The sequence below is a fragment of the Garra rufa genome, chromosome 24, assembly GCF_049309525.1.
Source record: "Garra rufa chromosome 24, GarRuf1.0, whole genome shotgun sequence".
NCBI lineage: Eukaryota > Metazoa > Chordata > Actinopteri > Cypriniformes > Cyprinidae > Garra > Garra rufa.
Window position 1 is genome coordinate 15,159,718 of NC_133384.1, and position 19,377 is coordinate 15,179,094.

Below are 19,377 nucleotides of genomic sequence, written 5' to 3' on the forward strand. Positions count from 1 at the left end.
TTGTTACGAGTTCCGGAACTCACACGGATCTGATAAATAATGGAGTCTTGTGGCAGAGGAGAAAATCAAGCGCTTCGTTAATGCTGACAGAGTTTCTCAAGAGTTCAGCTGAGCAATGAAACACTCTGTGTGTGTGTGTGTGTGTGTGTGTGTGTGTGTGTGTGTGTGTGGGGGGGGGGGGGTTAAAGAGAAAGAATCTGACGTGAAGCGAAACTAGTTCATCCAATGTGTCAAACAATGTATTAACATAGTTTGGTAAGCCAAAATTAAGCTTTCCGGTAGTTTTCTGAGTCACTTTTCCATTCTAATGTGACCCAAATGAAAATCAAAACAGTGGCCTATCGCTGCACAAGAACACAGCATCACTTCCTGTGACGGAGTGGCACATGTTAGTGAAACAGCAGATGAATGGCGGTCTACTCTTGCCGTCTGCGGTCCATCACACCTCATAAGCTTCATCTACAGACTCCATAAATCCCCTATGCGCCACATCTGCCTAGTTTTCTCATTTTCCCATTAATCTCGCCTCCCTTCTGCTCAATATGTCCGCGGCTCCTCTGTGTATGAGGAAAGCAAACTTTGCACCAAATGTGGGACTCCTGAAACACTCGGATAGGGCTGGGAAGTACAAGAAAGTTGACTTAAAGATTTAGGTTCTAGACCTAAAAATTGAGGGTCAATACTAGTTTAACTATATAATAATTATATATAATAAAAACAGTAATAATACAATTAACTTGTAAAATGGGGGATGAATAAATACAATTAAAAATGTAAGAAATCACAATTACCTGGTAGTATCGGTGGACGTGCTCCTTGATATAAGACGCATTGAGAACCCGTCCGTCGAGTGTCTTGACCACCACGAGTTCGCCCAGTTCTGGAGGGCCGTTCCTCAGGCAGTCGTGACTCTGAGATAGAAATCAGAGATGATGGATCAAACTGACAGCTAAAGCTAACTGGGAACCATAAAAGCCTACAGGCAGATTTAGCCGATCTAGTTTTTAACCAATTAGCATCCAGAGCTAGAACTATGCATTTTAGACATCAATAAGCTATAAGATGCCAAAATTTCAAGAACTTCATTGGATGAGCCAAATAAATGTGCAGAAGTATGGAAATCCCTTTTCCACCACTGAATAAAAAAAAAAGAGAAAAAAAAAGAAAAGGTAATTGCAACTTACAATTCTGACTTTTTTCCTCGCAATTTGCTAGTTTATATTACGCAATTCTGACTTTTTACACGCAATTCCAAAAATTTTTCTTGCAATTGCAAGTTTATATCACAAAATTCTGACTTTTTACTCGCAATTCTGAATTTTTCTCACAATTGCAAGTTTAAATTATGCAATTCGGACTGTTTTCTCGCAATTGAAAGTTTACATGACGCAATTCAGACTTTTTCCACACAATTGTGACTTTTTTCTTGCAACTGCAAGTTTATTCCACAGAATTCAGGCTTTTTACTCACAATTGTGACTTTTTTCTTGCAACTGCAAGTTTATTCCACAGAATTCAGGCTTTTTACTCCCAATTCTGACTTTTTCTTGCAATTCCATATCTATATCATGCAATTCAGACTTTTTCCTTGCAATTGCGATTTTATATCACACAATTCTGACTTTTTTTCACAATTGCACATTTGTCATGCAATTCGGACTATTTTCTCACAATTTAAAGTTTACATAACGAAATTCAGACTTTACTTGCAATTCAGATTTTCTACTCACAACTCTGACTTTTTCCTCGCAATCGCGAGTTTATATCACACAATTCAGACTTTTTACTCCCAATTCTGACTTTTTTTCTTGCAATTCCAAGTTTATATCACAAAATTCTGACTTTTTACTCGCAATTCTCACTTTTCCTGCAATTGCAAATTTATTCCACAGAATTCGGACTTTTTACTCCCAATTTTGACTTTTTCTCGCAATTCTGACTTTTTTCTTGCAATTCCAAGTCTATACCATGCAATTCAGACGTTTTTCTCAATTTTGTTCATATCTCACAATTCTGAGTTTTTTCTCGCAAATACGAGTTTATATCACGCAATTCTGACTTTTTACTCGCAATGCTGACTTTTTTTTCATGCAATTCTCAATTTTTCCTTGCAATTTCAAGTTTATTCCATGGAATTCAGACATTTTTCTCGCAATTCCAAGTCTATATCATGCAATTCTGACTTTTTACTTGCAATTTTGACTTCTTTTTTCTTACAATTCCAAGTTTATATCACATAATTCTGACTTTTTACATGTAATTCTGGCTTTTCTCTCACAATTGAAAGCTTTTCCTTGCAATTGTGAGTTTATATCAGAAAATTCTGACTTTACTCACAATTTTGACTTTTATCTTGTGACTGACTTTTTTTCCCTCTAAATTCTGTTTGTATCTTGCAATATAGACTTTTCGCAGTTGCACGTTTATCATGCAATTCAGGCTTTTTACTCCCAATTCTGACTTTTTCTTGCAACTGCAAGTTTATTCCACAGAATTCAGGCTTTTTACTCCCAATTCTGACTTTTTCTTGCAATTCCATATCTATATCATGCAATTCAGACTTTTTCCTTGCAATTGCGATTTTATATCACACAATTCAGACTTTTTACTCCCAATTCTGACATTTCCTCGCAATTCCAAGTCTATATCACAAAATTTTGACTTTTTACTCGCACATCTTACTTTCCTTGCAATTGCAAATTTATTCCACAGAATTCAGACTTTTTACTCCCAATTTTGACTTTTTCTCGCAATTCTGACTTTTTTCTTGCAATTTCAAGTCTATACCATGCAATTCAGACGTTTTTCTCAATTTTGTTCATATCTCACAATTCTGAGTTTTTCTCGCAAATACGAGTTTATATCACGCAATTCTGACTTTTTACTCGCGACGCTGACTTTTTTTTCTTGCAATTCCAAGTTTATATCACAAGTTTTTTTCTCTCTCGCAATTTTTCCTTGCAATTTCAAGTTTATTCCATGGAATTCAGACATTTTTCTCGCAATTCCAAGTCTATATCATGCAATTCTGACTTTTTACTTGCAATTTTGACTTCTTTTTTCTTACAATTCCAAGTTTATATCACATAATTCTGACTTTTTACATGTAATTCTGGCTTTTCTCTCACAATTGAAAGCTTTTCCTTGCAATTGTGAGTTTATATCAGAAAATTCTGACTTTACTCACAATTTTGACTTTTATCTTGTGACTGACTTTTTTTCCCTCTAAATTCTGTTTGTATCTTGCAATATAGACTTTTCGCAGTTGCACGTTTATCATGCAATTCAGGCTTTTTACTCCCAATTCTGACTTTTTCTTGCAACTGCAAGTTTATTCCACAGAATTCAGGCTTTTTACTCCCAATTCTGACTTTTTCTTGCAATTCCATATCTATATCATGCAATTCAGACTTTTTCCTTGCAATTGCGATTTTATATCACACAATTCTGACTTTTTTTCACAATTGCACATTTTTGTCATGCAATTCGGACTATTTTCTCACAATTTAAAGTTTACATAACGAAATTCAGACTTTTTACTTGCAATTCAGATTTTCTACTCACAACTCTGACTTTTTCCTCGCAATCGCGAGTTTATATCACACAATTCAGACTTTTTACTCCCAATTTTGACTTTTTCTCGCAATTCTGACTTTTTTCTTGCAATTTCAAGTCTATACCATGCAATTCAGACGTTTTTCTCAATTTTGTTCATATCTCACAATTCTGAGTTTTTCTCGCAAATACGAGTTTATATCACGCAATTCTGACTTTTTACTCGCGACGCTGACTTTTTTTTCTTGCAATTCCAAGTTTATATCACAAGTTTTTTTCTCTCTCGCAATTTTTCCTTGCAATTTCAAGTTTATTCCATGGAATTCAGACATTTTTCTCGCAATTCCATGTCTATATCATGCAATTCTGACTTTTTACTTGCAATTTTGACTTCTTTTTTCTTACAATTCCAAGTTTATATCACATAATTCTGACTTTTTACATGTAATTCTGGCTTTTCTCTCACAATTGAAAGCTTTTTCCTTGCAATTGTGAGTTTATATCAGAAAATTCTGACTTTACTCACAATTTTGACTTTTATCTTGTGACTGACTTTTTTTCCCTCTAAATTCTGTTTGTATCTTGCAATATAGACTTTTCACAGTTGCACGTTTATCATGCAATTCGGACTTTTTCTCGCAATTCAGACATTTTTCTCAAAATTGTGAGTTTACATCATGCAGCGCTGACTTTTTTCTGCCAGTTGTGGGTTTATATCATACAATTCTGACTTTTTACTTGCAATTTTGTTTATATCTCACAATTTGGACGTTTTTCTCGCAAATACAAGCTTATATCATGCAATTCTGACTTTTTACATGCAATTCCAAGTCTATACCATGCAATTCAGACGTTTTTCTCAATTTTGTTCATATCTCACAATTCTGAGTTTTTTCTCGCAAATACGAGTTTATATCACGCAATTCTGACTTTTTACTCGCAATTCTGACTTTTCTTGCAATTGCAAATTTATTCCACAGAATTCAGACTTTTTACTCCCAATTTTGACTTTTTCTCGCAATTCTGACTTTTTTTCTTGCAATTTCAAGTCTAAACCATGCAATTCAGACGTTTTTCTCAATTTTGTTCATATCTCACAATTCTGAGTTTTTTCTCGCAAATACGAGTTTATATCACGCAATTCTGACTTTTTACTCGCAAATCTGACTTTTCTTGCAATTGCAAATTTATTCCACAGAATTCAGACTTTTTACTCCCAATTTTGACTTTTTCTCGCAATTCTGACTTTTTTCCTCGCAGTTGTGAGTTTATATCTTGCAACTCTTTTTCCTCACAATTCTCACTTTAGTCATATATAAACTCTCAACTCTAAGAAATTAAGTCAGAAATGTGATAGGTTTTTTCTGAGTTTATCAGAATTGTAAGACAAATGTCGCAATTACCTTTTTTTATTATTTAGTGGCAGAAATAGGCTTGCATAACCACTTGGCAACCATTATAACAAAAAAAAGCTAAAAAAGCATAGCAAGACTATGCATTTTATAAAGCAATACAGCACAAAAGGGCTCTATGTTAGAGTGGTTTTACCAATTAAAATCCATTGTAAATCCCTAAAAAGTGACTATTCGGCATCTCACCAGCAGGTTCTCTGGGAAGACGTTGTCACAGTAGGAGCCGTCGTCAAAGTTGACCTCGTAGTAGTTCTGCGTGCCGATGCCGGTGATGGTGCAGCGGTAGAACCATCCGTTGCTGTTCCTGCCGATGACCTCCTGACCCAAAACAAGCTCACGCGAGCTGTTTTTGACCTGCAACCAAGGCAGAGCGTCAGTTTGAGGAACACCTTATGTATTGACATCCCTTGTTTAGCGGCTACGCACCTTCTGATTGGTTTGTTTGTGTTTGTGGCAGGTGACGGACACCACGTACGGCCAATCGGCTGGCTTCATGACTACTCCGGCGAGGAGGGCGCAGGTGACGTGGAAGGACGTGGAGCAGTTGTCCAATGAGCACTGGATGCAAGCGCCGAAGAACTGCTTGGTCGTCTTGTGGCAGTAGACGCACTTCTGCAAATCGTAACGAAGAAAACGTAAACATGAAATGTCAGTTAGAGCCTTTGTAACATGATACATTTCCAGAGTACTCAATTGATTTTATCCATCAGGAAAGGCCATTGGAGACTAAGCCAAATGGAAGTTCAAGACAGTGCTATATAGCTATTAGGCTGATGGTAAACGGTTAAAAAAGAATGCCATTTCAGAAGGGAAGCAGCTTGCTTTCAATAAAAGATTACAAATGTAAACATTTATTAATGTGTGAATAATAATAGAACGTCAGAAACTTTCACGAAGAGAGTGAATTTTAGAAAATAGTAAAAGTAATGAAAAAAAATGAAAGAAAACTAAAGCAAAACAAAACAATGGAGTGAGAACTGGAGAACAAAGCAATAAAACAAACTAGATGAGTAAAGTTTGAGATCAAACTTTGAAGCTGGCTTGAGAAAACCTATCCTGAAAGTTTGAAGCAACTGTAAAAGCTTAAAGTTTAAAAGATTGCATTTATAAGACAGACGTTGTTCACGTGTTAACTTAATTTTAGCATGATTAGCATGTCATTAGCCTGTTTTAATGTGATTTGCATATTGTTAATATGTTGATAGCATGATTAGCATGTTTTAACATGTTGCTAACATGTTTTTAACACGATTTACACGGTGCTACCATGCTGTTGCCATAATTTTAACACGATTAGCATGTTGTTAGCATTATTAAAATGTTACTAGCATGTTTTTGAAGTGATTAACGTGACTTTAACAATGTTTTTAGAAGAAGTTTCTTAGCATGTTGCTAATGTTTCTTAACACAAGTAACATGTTTTTAATGGAAGTAGCATTTTGTGAACGTTGTTAACATGTTTCTTAATGTGATTGTGTTTTTTATGCAATTATGTTGCTAGCATATTGCTAACATGTTTAACATGCTAACACAATTAAGATTTGCTAACCTTTCTAGCATACTTAACCTGTTTCTTAACGTGATTAACATGTTTTAAACTTGTTTTAATGCAATTAGCATGTCATGATGTTGCTAGCATGACTGGCATTTTGCTAACATATTTTGCTAACATGTTTAACATGCTAACACAATTAAGATTTGCTAACGTTTCTAGCATACTTAACCTGTTTCTTAACGTGATTAACATGTTTTAAACTTGTTTTAATGCAATTAGCATTTCATGATGTTGCTAGCATGACTGGCATTTTGCTAACATATTTTGCTAACATGTTTAACATGCTAACACAATTAAGATTTGCTAACGTTTCTAGCATACTTAACCTGTTTCTTAACGTGATTAACATGTTTTAAACTTGTTTTAATGCAATTAGCATGTCACGATGTTGCTAGCATGATTGGCATTTTGCTAACATGTTTTTTAACACAATCAAGCGTTGTTAACATGTTTCTAGCATGCGTAGCATTTTGCTAACATGTTTCTTAACGCAATTAATGTTTTTACCGTTAACATGTTTTTAGTGCAATTACCATGTTAGCATGTTGCTAATGCAATTAGCATTTTGCTAACATGTTTCTAACATGATTAACATGTTTCTAACGTTTCCTAATGCAATTAACATTTTTAACGTTAACATGTTTTTAATGCAATTAACATCTTCGCATTTTTCTAGCATGGTTAGCATGTTGTTAGCGTAGTGCTAACTAGTTTTTAACAGAGTAAGCATTTTCCATGTTTGCTAACATGTTTATTAACATGATTAACATATTTTCAACCTGTTTTTAATGCAATTAACATCTTAGCATGTTTCTGACAGGCTCAGCATGTTGCTAACATCTTTCCTAACGCAATTAACATTACGCTAACGTTTCCTAATGCACTTCACATTTTTAACGTTTTAATGCAATTAACATCTTAGCATGTTTCTAGCATGGTTAGCATGTTGTTAACATGCTTTTAACACAGTAAGTATTTAGCTAACATGTTTCCTAATGCAATTAACATTTAAAGTTGTCAACATGTTTTTAATGCAATTAGCATCTTAGCATGTTTCTAGCGTATTAACATTTTGCTAACATGATTCTAGCATGTTGCTAACATGTTTCTTAACATGATTAACATGTTTTTAATGCAATTAGCATGTGGCTAGCATGATTAACATGTTACTAACGTATTGATGACATTTTATTGTTTCATTTGTGCTGTTGTTTTTTTAATTGTTTTAACACAATTAACATTTTGCTAACATGTTTCACTTAGCTAGAATATCGCTAGAATGTTTATAGAATTAGAATATTTATAGCATGTTATTAGCATGTTTTAATGATTTAACATGTTGCTAACATGAACGAAAAAATCCAACTAAACCAAGTAAAACCAGCGAATTTAATAAAAAAAAAAAACAGCTTAAAACCAGCTGATTCAGTAAAGAACTAGCTAAAACCAGCTAAAATCTTGACCAGCCAAATATAATAAAGCAAGAAACAAAAGAGAACAGAAACAACAAAACAAACGAAACACCAAGCGATTGAACAAAAATGCACAAAAAAGTAGACATCCAGTATCAAACAAGATATTAAATGAGTAAAAGCAATTTTATCGATCAAGAAAAAGGGCATTTCATACCAAAATGGCACCTGAGCTGAATACGAGTCAATGCTAAACTGCTACTTGGCTTTTGGCTAACATTATTTCCATGTGTCAGCTGAAAACCAAAGTCATTTTCAGAGCGCAGCAGCAGCTCTGATGAAAGATTACAAAGATGAACCTTTACTATTAGCAAATGTTCACAAAGATGGTCCATTTTGACTTAAATCCAGTAATCAGAGAGCAGATATTGTGGCATTAAAGAGTTTATTTAAAATACAAGCAGTTTTTTGCTAATATCCCTTCGAAAGGAAACATTTTGAGTCCGTTCCTCCCTGTGTGTCTCCTCTTCTCCTCCATTTCCGCATAAACCGTCTCCAAACGTGCGCACACACACACACGGGGATATCGACAGGAATAAAAATTCTTTATTAAATTGTCAATACTTCATTTCAGCCCCCTGTGGCCAAGCGGCCGTAATGTACGGCGGCCTTTCGATGCGGCGCCGGCTCGGAAATATTTCATCGGCCGGTGAAAGCCTCTGATTTATCATTCGCCGGGGATTGATCGCAGGACAGGCCAACGGACAAGGCAAGAGAAAAGAAAAGTGTGATTTACGAGCGTCGAGCTGGCAGTTATTTATTCATTCATCAAGAGCCGGTGTCCATTTTGTGCGGCGGCGAGCGGGAAGATAAAGCGGCCTGCTTTTAATCTACAAAACGACGGCGTTTCTTGTTCTAGAGTGAAAGTGTGCAAATAACGAGACTAAATGTTTGATGTTCGTTCGTTACTGGCGTCTGCAAGTTGAGAGTGTAAACATATGAATAGTTTGAGAGGTTTATAGCATGTTTTTCATTTCAACATGAGCTGAAGCGGCTCCGGTTGTATATTTGTGCCGACGCATTGAGCAGCGTTGAGACGTGCGGCGGAGGAGGAGAAACCTGTCTATATAATCAATGCAGTTCATTTAGCACAGTGAGGAACGACACCTGATTATTCAGGCACTCCACGTCATTAATAATGCATCATATCCTCTGAGAAAGAGAGAGAGACTGACAGCGAAACGACAAAAGAAAACATGAACTTCCAAATGAAAGGAAAAAGAGACTATAGAAACAGTGAAAGAATGAACAAGACGAAGGGAACGAATGAACAAAAGAGAAAAATTAAGCATATTAATGAAAAAACTGAAGAGAAATCACAAAAACAGGAACCGAACATTTAAAATATTGAAGAATGAATGAGAACGCATGAACGGAACAAATAAAAGAATGAAAGGGAAAAGCAAAAATGGATTAAATTTAAACAAAAGTAGAAAAAAATACCAATAAATGAACTAAAGAAATGAACGAAACTACATAGAAAACAAACAAAAGAATGACAGGAAGAAACAAAGAATAAAAGAGGGAAAGAAACAAGAACAAACAAAAACAAAAGTAGAAAATGAATGAAACTGAAGAATGAACAAAAAAATGAAATGAAACAGAAATAACGAAAGTATTAAAAACAGCAAAAACAAAAAAAACTAATGGAATGAAAAAACAACTGAAACGAACGACCGAAAAATTTATAAATGAACTAAAACAGATAAAGGAAAACAAACAAACAAACAAACAAACAAACAAACAAGTGCAAAATTTCTGAACTGAAACGGCCAAATTAGAACCCAACAAATTGGCAGAAAAAGAAAAACAATGCAAGAAAAAAACAAGGAATGAAAAAAACAAATTAAACAAACGAGCTAAAAAAAATTAAATGCACTAAAACAGAAAAAGTGAAAACTACAACAAAATAGCAAAAAAGAGAAAAACAATGTAAGAAAATAACTAATGTAACAAACGAACAAGTGAAACGTTTACAAATGAAATAAAACTAAGAAAAAAAGTACAACAAAACAGCAAAAAAAAAAGAAAAACAACATAAAAAAAACAAAGGAATACAAAACACAAAAAAGTAAAAAAAAAACACAAATTAAACAAGTGAATAATTTATTAATGAACTAAAACAGAAAATGTACAAAAACTCTAAAACAGCAAAAAAAGAGAGAAAAACAATGTAAGAAAAAAAATAATAAAATGAATGAAAAAAATTGGAATAAACAAAAAACAAATGAAACAAACAAATTAACTAAAACAGAAAAAGTAAAAAAACACCAACAAAACAGCGAAAAAGATAAAAACAAGAAAAAACAAAAGGAATTAAAAAAACAACTGAAACGAACAAGCGAAAAATTTATGAGTGAACTAAAACAGACAAACTCCAAGAAAACAGCAAATAAAGAAGAAAAAAAACGTAAGGAAAAAACTAAAGGAATTTAAAAAAAGAACGAGCGAAAAATTTACGAATGAACTAAAACAAAAAGCAAAAAACTGCAACAAAACAGCAAAAGAGAAAAACAACTTAAGAAAAAAAACGAGCAAAAATTAATTGAATTACCTAAAACAGAAAATATAAAAACTCCAACAAAAAAGAGAAAAACAATGTAAGAAAAAAACAAGAGGAATGAAAAAAAAACAAGCTAAAAATGTATAAATTAACTAAAACAGAAAAACTAAAAACTCTAAGAAAACAGCAAAAAAAAAAGAGAAAAACAACATAAGAAAAAAACTAAAGGAATGGGAAAAAAAAAACGAGAAAAAATTACGAATTACCTAAGACAGAAAATATAAAAACTCCAACAAAAAAAGAGAAAAACAATGTAAGAAAAAAACAAGAGGAAAGAAAAAAAACAAGCTAAAAATGTACAAATTAACTAAAACAGAAAAACTAAAAACTCCAACAAAAAAGAGAGAAACAACATAAGAAAAAACTAAAGGAATGAAAGAAAAAAAAAAACGAGAAAATTACGAATTACCTAAGACAGAAAATATAAAAACTACAGCAAAAAAGAAAAACAACGTAAGAAAAAAAAACTACAGGAATGAAAAAAAAAAATGAACAAGTGAAAAATTTACGAATAAACTAAAACAGAAAAAAAGATAAAAACAAGAAACAAAAGGAATTAAAAAAAAACAACTGAAACGAACAAGCGAAAAATTTATGAATGAACTAAAACAGACAAACTCCAAGAAAACAGCAAATAAAGAAGAAAAAAAACGTAAGGAAAAAACTAAAGGATTTTAAAAAAAGAACGAGCGAAAAATTTACGAATGAACTAAAACAAAAAGCAAAAAACTGCAACAAAACAGCAAAAGAGAAAAACAACGTAAGAAAAAAAACGAGCAAAAATTAATTGAATTACCTAAAACAGAAAATATAAAAACTCCAACAAAAAAGAGAAAAACAATGTAAGAAAAAAAACTAAAGGAATGAAAAAAAAAAACGAGAAAAAATTACGAATTACCTAAGACAGAAAATATAAAAACTACAGCAAAAAAGAAAAACAACGTAAGAAAAAAAACTACAGGAATGAAAAAAAAAATGAACAAGTGAAAAATTTACGAATAAACTAAAACAGAAAAAAAGATAAAAACAAGAAAAAACAAAAGGAATTAAAAAAACAACTGAAACGAACAAGCGAAAAATTTATGAATGAACTAAAACAGACAAACTCCAAGAAAACAGCAAATAAAGAAAAACAACGTAAGAAAAAAAACTACAGGAATGAAAAAAAAATGAACAAGTGAAAAATTTACGAATAAACTAAAACAGAAAAAAAAAACCAGCAAAAAGTGTACAAACTAAAACAAAAAAGTAAAAACAAAAATAAAAGGCCAATGAGAAACAGAAAACAACAGTATGAACAAATATGAACAAAAATAATGAATGAAACAAACGAAAGCACAAACAGAAGAATGAAAGAAAAGTATAAAAACAAAGCAAAAGACAGAACAAACACAAAAAAAATGATTATTTGTTAAATTAAGGAGGAGGCGTGTCTTGACTCACCAGACTCTTCCTGGTGTCAGGGACGGCCGTCACGTCCACCGGCTCTCGCTCCACCGCGTTAACGAAACGAGCCTCGGCCACAGCCACGGCGCAGATCACGTGAACCCACCTGCGGACGGGAGTTGGTTTGTCAAATTAGCTCCTCGTAATTGACATGCCATATGAGAGAAACAGAGTTTGAGATATCAGACCTGTCATCTGTGGTTTTCTTCAAAGCTCCTCCTCTTAAACTGCACAAACAGCAGGCCTGCCACCATAAACAAACACTGATTAACACAATAACAACGCTTTATCACAACAATAAACGTGCCATATTGAGGTCTAGTGCAGAGAAGTATGATGTATGAAGTCGTTAATAACAGAATTGATTTGTAACTAGTTGTATGACAAATTCACGTTTGTTCGTTGGTTTTGACACTTACGGCTGTCCATTCGGCTGCAGTACATCGTGAACACGTCCAGCCCTCCTGTTTCGTGTCGGGACTGACGCCGTAACAACCTGACGAAAACAAGAAAAGAAATTTAGCCGTCTATGAACCATACTAATAAATGTTCGAATTTAATTTAGTAAACAGACCGTGTAAGATTCACCAGTGCATGTTATTTATGAAGATAAAAATCTTCTGTAATTTTACGTCAAAAAATAACTTTGACCTCAGTTTGATTTGACAAAAATGAACGAAGACTGAGAGAAAAATAAGAACAACAGACGTAACAAAAACAGAGATCAGCTAAAACTTAAACCATGCATGAAAATTTCAAATAAAAGTAAAAGTAACAGAAAAGATGTCAGTACCGAAAGAACCCAACTTGGCACTTTTTGACAACTGGCTTGAGAAAGCCTAGCTTGAAAGTTTAAAGCAGCTGTAAAAGCTTAAAGTTTGAACTTTACATAGATATTAGATTATTAGCATGTTGCTGGCATGATTAGAATGTAGTTAGCATTATTCCAACATTTTTCTAGCATGTTTAATATGTTTCTAACATGATTAGCAAGTTACTAGCATGATTAGCAAGTTTCCAACATGATTAGCAAGTTACTAGCATGTCATTAGCACGTTTCTAACATTTTAAACAAGTTGCCAACACGTTTCTAATATGTTTCTATCATGATTAGCAAGTTGCTAGCATGTTTCCAACATGTTTCTAGGCCGACTAGCAAGCTGCTAGCACGCCATTAACATATTTCTAACATGATTAGCAAGTTGCTAGCATGTTTCCAACATGTTTCTAGGCCGACTAGCAAGTTGCTAGCACGCCATTAACATGTTTCTAGCATGATTAGCAAGTTGTTAGCATGTTTCCAACATGTTTCTAGGCCGACTAGCAAGTTGCTAGCACGCCATTAACATGTTTCTAGCATGATTAGCAAGTTTCCAACATGATTAGCAAGTTACTAGCATGTCATTAGCATGTTTCCAACATGATTAGCAAGTTGCTAGCACGTTTCTAACATTTTTAACAAGTTGCCAACACGTTTCTAATATGTTTCTATCATGTTTCTATCATGATTAGTAAGTTGCTAGCATGTTTCCAACATGATTAACAAGTTGCTAACATGTTTCCAACATGTTTCTAGGCCGACTAGCAAGTTGCTAGCACGCCATTAACATGTTTCTAGCATGATTAGCAAGTTGCTAGCATGTTTCCAACATGTTTCTAGGCCGACTAGCAAGTTGCTAGCACGCCATTAACATGTTTCTAGCATGATTAGCAAGTTTCCAACATGATTAGCAAGTTGCTAGCACGTTTCTAACATTTTTAACAAGTTGCCAACACGTTTCTAATATGTTTCTATCATGTTTCTATCATGATTAGTAAGTTGCTAGCATGTTTCCAACATGATTAACAAGTTGTTAACATGTTTCCAACATGTTTCTAGGCCGACTAGCAAGTTGCTAGCATGGCATTAACATGTTTCTAGCATGATTAGCAAGTTGCTAGCATGTTTCCAACATGTTTCTAGGCCGACTAGCAAGCTGCTAGCACGCCATTAACATGTTTCTAACATGATTAGCAAGTTGCTAGCATGTTTCCAACATGTTTCTAGGCCGACTAGCAAGTTGCTAGCACGCCATTAACATGTTTCTAGCATGATTAGCAAGTTGCTAACATGTTTCCAACATGTTTCTAGGCCGACTAGCAAGTTGCTAGCACGCCATTAACATGTTTCTAGCATGATTAGCAAGTTTCCAACATGATTAGCAAGTTACTAGCATTTCATTAGCATGTTTCCAACATGATTAGCAAGTTGCTAGCACGTTTCTAACATTTTTAACAAGTTGCCAACACGTTTCTAATATGTTTCTATCATGTTTCTATCATGATTAGTAAGTTGCTAGCATGTTTCCAACATGATTAACAAGTTGCTAACATGTTTCCAACATGTTTCTAGGCCGACTAGCAAGTTGCTAGCACGCCATTAACATGTTTCTAGCATGATTAGCAAGTTGCTAGCATGTTTCCAACATGTTTCTAGGCTGACTAGCAAGTTGCTAGCACGCCATTAACATGTTTCTAGCATGATTAGCAAGTTGCCAACATGATTAGCAAGTTGTTAGCACGTTTCTAACATTTTTAACAAGTTGCCAACACGTTTCTAATATGTTTCTATCATGTTTCTATCATGATTAGTAAGTTGCTAGCATGTTTCCAACATGATTAACAAGTTGCTAACATGTTTCCAACATGTTTCTAGGCCGACTAGCAAGTTGCTAGCACACCATTAACATGTTTCTAGCATGATTAGCAAGTTGCTAGCATGTTTCCAACAAGTTTCTAGGCCGACTAGCAAGTTGCTAGCACGCCATTAACATGTTTCTAGCATGATTAGCAAGTTGCTAGCATGTTTCCAACATGTTTCTAGGCCGACTAGCAAGTTGCTAGCACGCCATTAACATGTTTCTAGCATGATTAGCAAGTTGCTAGCATGTTTCCAACATGTTTCTAGGCCGACTAGCAAGTTGCTAGCACGCCATTAACATGTTTCTAGCATGATTAGCAAGTTACTAGCATGTCATTAGCATGTTTCCAACATGATTAGCAAGTTGCTAGCACGTTTCTAACATTTTTAACAAGTTGCCAACACGTTTCTAATATGTTTCTATCATGTTTCTATCATGATTAGTAAGTTGCTAGCATGTTTCCAACATGATTAACAAGTTGCTAACATGTTTCCAACATGTTTCTAGGCCGACTAGCAAGTTGCTAGCACGCCATTAACATGTTTCTAACACGATTAGCAAGTTACTAGCATGTCATTAGCATGTTTCCAACATGATTAGCAAGTTGCTAGCACGTTTCTAATGTTTCTATCATGTTTCTATCATGATTAGTAAGTTGCTAGCATGTTTCCAACATGATTAGCAAGTTGCTAGCATGTTTCCAACATGTTTCTAGGCCGACTAGCAAGTTGCTAGCACGCCATTAACATGTTTCTAGCATGATTAGCAAGTTGCTAGCATGTTTCCAACATGTTTCTAGGCCGACTAGCAAGTTGCTAGCACGCCATTAACATGTTTCTAGCATGATTAGCAAGTTGCTAGCATGTTTCACTGTTACTTGCATTATCATGTCAATAACAAGTTGCAAACATGTTTTTAACATGATTAACACGTTATTACCATATTATTACCATGTTTCTAGCATGATTAGCAAGTTACTAGCATGTCATTAGCAAGTTTCTAACATGATTATAGCATGATTAGCAAGTTGTTACCATGTTACTAGCATGTTTCTAACCGTATTAGTATGTTACTTGCATTATTAGCATGTCATTAACAAGTGGCTAACATGTTTCTAGCATGATTAACACGTTAATAACATGTCATTAACATGTTTCCAACATAATTAGCAAGTTGCTAACACGTTTCTAGCATTATTAACAAGCTGCTAACACGTTTCTAACATGTTTCTAGCATGATTAACAAGTTGCTAGCATGTTTCTAGCATGATCAGCAAGTTATTAGCATGTTTCTAGCATGATTAGCAAGTTATTGGCATGTTTCTAACATTAACAAATTGCTAACACGTTTCTAACACGTTTTTAGCATGATTAGCAAGTTGCTACAAGTTACTAGCATGTCATTGGCAAGTTTCTAACATGATTATAGCATGATTAGCAAGTTGTTACCATGTTTCTAGCATGATTAACAAGTTACTAGCATTTCATTAGCATGTTTCTAACATGATTAACAAGTTGCTAACATGCTTCTAGCACGATTAGCAAGTTGCTAACACGTTTCTAACATTTCTATCATGATTAGTTAGTTGCTAGCATGTTTCCAACATGAATAAGTTGCTAACATGTTTCCGACATGTTTCTAGGCTGACTAGCAAGTTCTAACATGTTTCTAGAATGATTAGCAAGTTATTAGCATGTTTCTAACACGATTAACAAGTTATTAGCATGTTAACATGTTTTTAACATGATTAGCAAGTTACTAGCATGTTTCTAACATGTTTAACAAGTTGCTAGCATGTTTCTAGCAAGATTAGCAAATTGCTAACATGTTTTTAACATGATTAGCACATTATTTATGCCATTAGCATGACTGAGAAGTTACTAGCATGTTTCTAGCATGATTAACAAGTTACTAACATGTTGCTAGTATGATAACATGTTACTAACATAGCAAGTTACTAACGTGATTGTAGTTGCTAGGCTAGGCTAGTTAGTTAAATAGATTAGAAATATTAAGACAGAATGGCAGTTTGAATGGATTAGAAATAGTTCATAGAAGGGAAGCTCGATTTAAATTTAAATTTGAATTTTGACAGTTGGAGTTCGAATAGTGTTGGCTCATTTGAACGCTCGTCAGTGTAAGTCTATGGGATTTTTATATTTTTTTTAATCTTACATTTTAGGAAAACTATAAGTCGGATCAGTCTGAAACGATAGAGCACGGTAAATCAGATCAGTCCGAAGACCTGGGCTGAGTTTGGTGGCTCTAGCTTGAACGCTCTAGGAGGAGGAGGAATAAAAACAAAAAGCTTAAGTAGCAGATCAGTAGCCAATGGCATCCTAGCACGATTTTTACGAATTTTAAAATCAAGCCATCTTATTGAATATATTCACTTTTAGCTAGAAACGCGTTGCGTTTTGAGTCATTAATCGATAAAATATTACTACTTTTTAGGTTTAGAAAACGCAAACAAAACAAAAACGTCGCATTTGAGTCTCCAGCAGAAAATGGCGTTTGTCGCCGCCGCCGTTCCCTGTAATTACCGCAGACTCCCTGCGACCGTAACCGGAGGTGAAAGCTCACGCGGTTGACACGCTGTCATTAGCCGCTCGACCCGGTCTTATCGAAATCGGCAGCTTTCAGCATCGACGGCAGGTAAACACGAACAGCGGGGCGGCGCGTCCCAGCCCAGCCGGAGCCGTAATGGAGGACGGGACACAAACACAGCCTCTGGGCATTAGTTTAATATGCCACACGTGATTGTGTTCCAGCGAGACACTTTCATAAGCGCCGCTTGTGAGTTCAAGCGTACGAGCGTTCAGCAAAACCCCCGAAAAAGCACGGAGAGACAGACAACGCCGACTAACAAGCTGTCTTTCACTTCACGGCCCTCTTCTTCAAGCCTTTGGAAAGCAAACAAGCTGGAGATGCTGCTGCTGTTGCTGTTTGGTTTTTTTCTTTTTCCCTGGAACGGTTTGTTCGGGTCGGTGGCTCGCTGTCGCCTCTGTAAGTGGAAGTGGAGGGAATCTGAGCGTTTAAAACACCTCCGGGGAGCCGCGGGATCTGCTTTCGGCGGGAAATTCATGGCATGGAGACAGTCAATGAAAGCAGTGAGCCACTTGAGGTCAAAATGAAGTGGTTTTGCTATAGAAAAAGGCCTTTTTACTGTATTAAAAGGGTTTTGATGTAGTTAAATCTCTTTTATATACAGTTTTGAATGGCTTATTGTGACATAAAACCAAGAGGAACATGATATTTTTCTTTAAAATATTTGTGATATTATTTTTAAAAAGTATTATTAAAATGATACAAATGATTTAAATAATAACATGAACAAAAATATTAATGGACAAAAAACCAGAAACAAATTACATAAAACATAAGGTGATATACAAAAATAGAAATGATAATAATAAGAATTATTTTATTAAAGGGAAAAAGGAAAAGCAAAGAATGAATGAAATCATAGGGGGAAAAGCTAAGATAAAAAAGACACAAAAAGAAAGAAACAAATAATGACAGATGAAAAAGACGAAAAAAAATGTCCAAAATATGCAGAAACAAACCAAAAAATTAAAAAAAAAAAAAATCCAAATTACATATAAAAAAAAGTATATATACATAAATATTATGATAAGAAAAAATTGATTGAACAAATCAAAAAGACAAAAGAGAAAAAAAAATTGCAACAGCAAAAATCAAAAGTATTATTATTATTATTATTATTATTATTATTATTATTATTATTAAAGAAAAAGACCAAAAAGGAAAATTTTTAAAGAAAAAAAATTAAATATGATTAAACAAAGAAAAAACATAAACATAATAAAAAACATAACAAAAATTATTATTATTATTATTATAGAAAAAATACAAATAAAAAAAATTAAAGAACAAAATACAGAGGGGAAGAAACTAGTGACAAAAAAGTGATAGAAAAAGACAAAAAAGTAAGAATAAACTAAAGAATAAAGCAACAACAAACAGAAAAGAATATACAAAATAAATTATTAATATACAAAAACAAAAAATGAACAAAGAAATAGTTATGTGAATAAAATTATTATTATTATTATTATTATTATTATTTATAGTATTTAGTTGTTATTATTAAAGAAAAATGCAGAAAGAAAAGAATATTAAAGAACATACAGAATGGAAGAAACGAGTGACAAAAACAAAGGAAAGAATGAAAGTATGAGAGAAAAAGGTAAAAAAATAATAATTAAATATTAACTAAAGAAAACACAACAAATAAAAAATAATATACCAAACGAGTCAATAAATGAACAAAAGCAATTAAGAACAATTAATAAATAGTTAAATGTATAAAAATGTATTATTAACTATTATTATAGTATTTATTACTTTATTATTATTGCTAAAAAAACAAATTAAAGAAAATACAATAATAATAGAAAATATAATAATAATTATTATTATTGAGTGACAAAAACAGAAAATAATGAAAATATGTCAGAAAATATTTTTTAAATAATTGTAAAAAATTAAAGAAAAAACAACAAACAATTGAAAACAATATACAAAATGAGTCAATAAATGAACAAAAGCAAAAAAAATCTAAGAAATAGTTAAATGTATAAAATATAATAATAATAATTATTGTTATTTATAGTATTTGTTTATTATTATTATTATTATTATTATTAAACGAAAACAAATTAAAGAACAA

At 33.5% G+C, this 19,377-nt stretch overlaps 1 protein-coding gene across 1 annotated transcript in view; it reads right to left on the minus strand.

Moving 5' to 3' along the window:
• Positions 1 to 19,377, minus strand: part of LOC141300220 (lysine-specific demethylase 4B-like) — a 46,147-nt gene that overhangs the window by 10,286 nt on the left and 16,484 nt on the right. The window contains exons 11-16 of the mRNA XM_073830549.1: positions 12,423 to 12,499; positions 12,192 to 12,247; positions 12,001 to 12,109; positions 5,394 to 5,579; positions 5,154 to 5,321; positions 792 to 911 (exon numbers count right to left, since the gene is read on the minus strand). Coding sequence (XP_073686650.1) covers positions 792 to 911; positions 5,154 to 5,321; positions 5,394 to 5,579; positions 12,001 to 12,109; positions 12,192 to 12,247; positions 12,423 to 12,499 — 716 coding nt within the window. The remainder of the gene's footprint in view (positions 1 to 791; positions 912 to 5,153; positions 5,322 to 5,393; positions 5,580 to 12,000; positions 12,110 to 12,191; positions 12,248 to 12,422; positions 12,500 to 19,377) is intronic.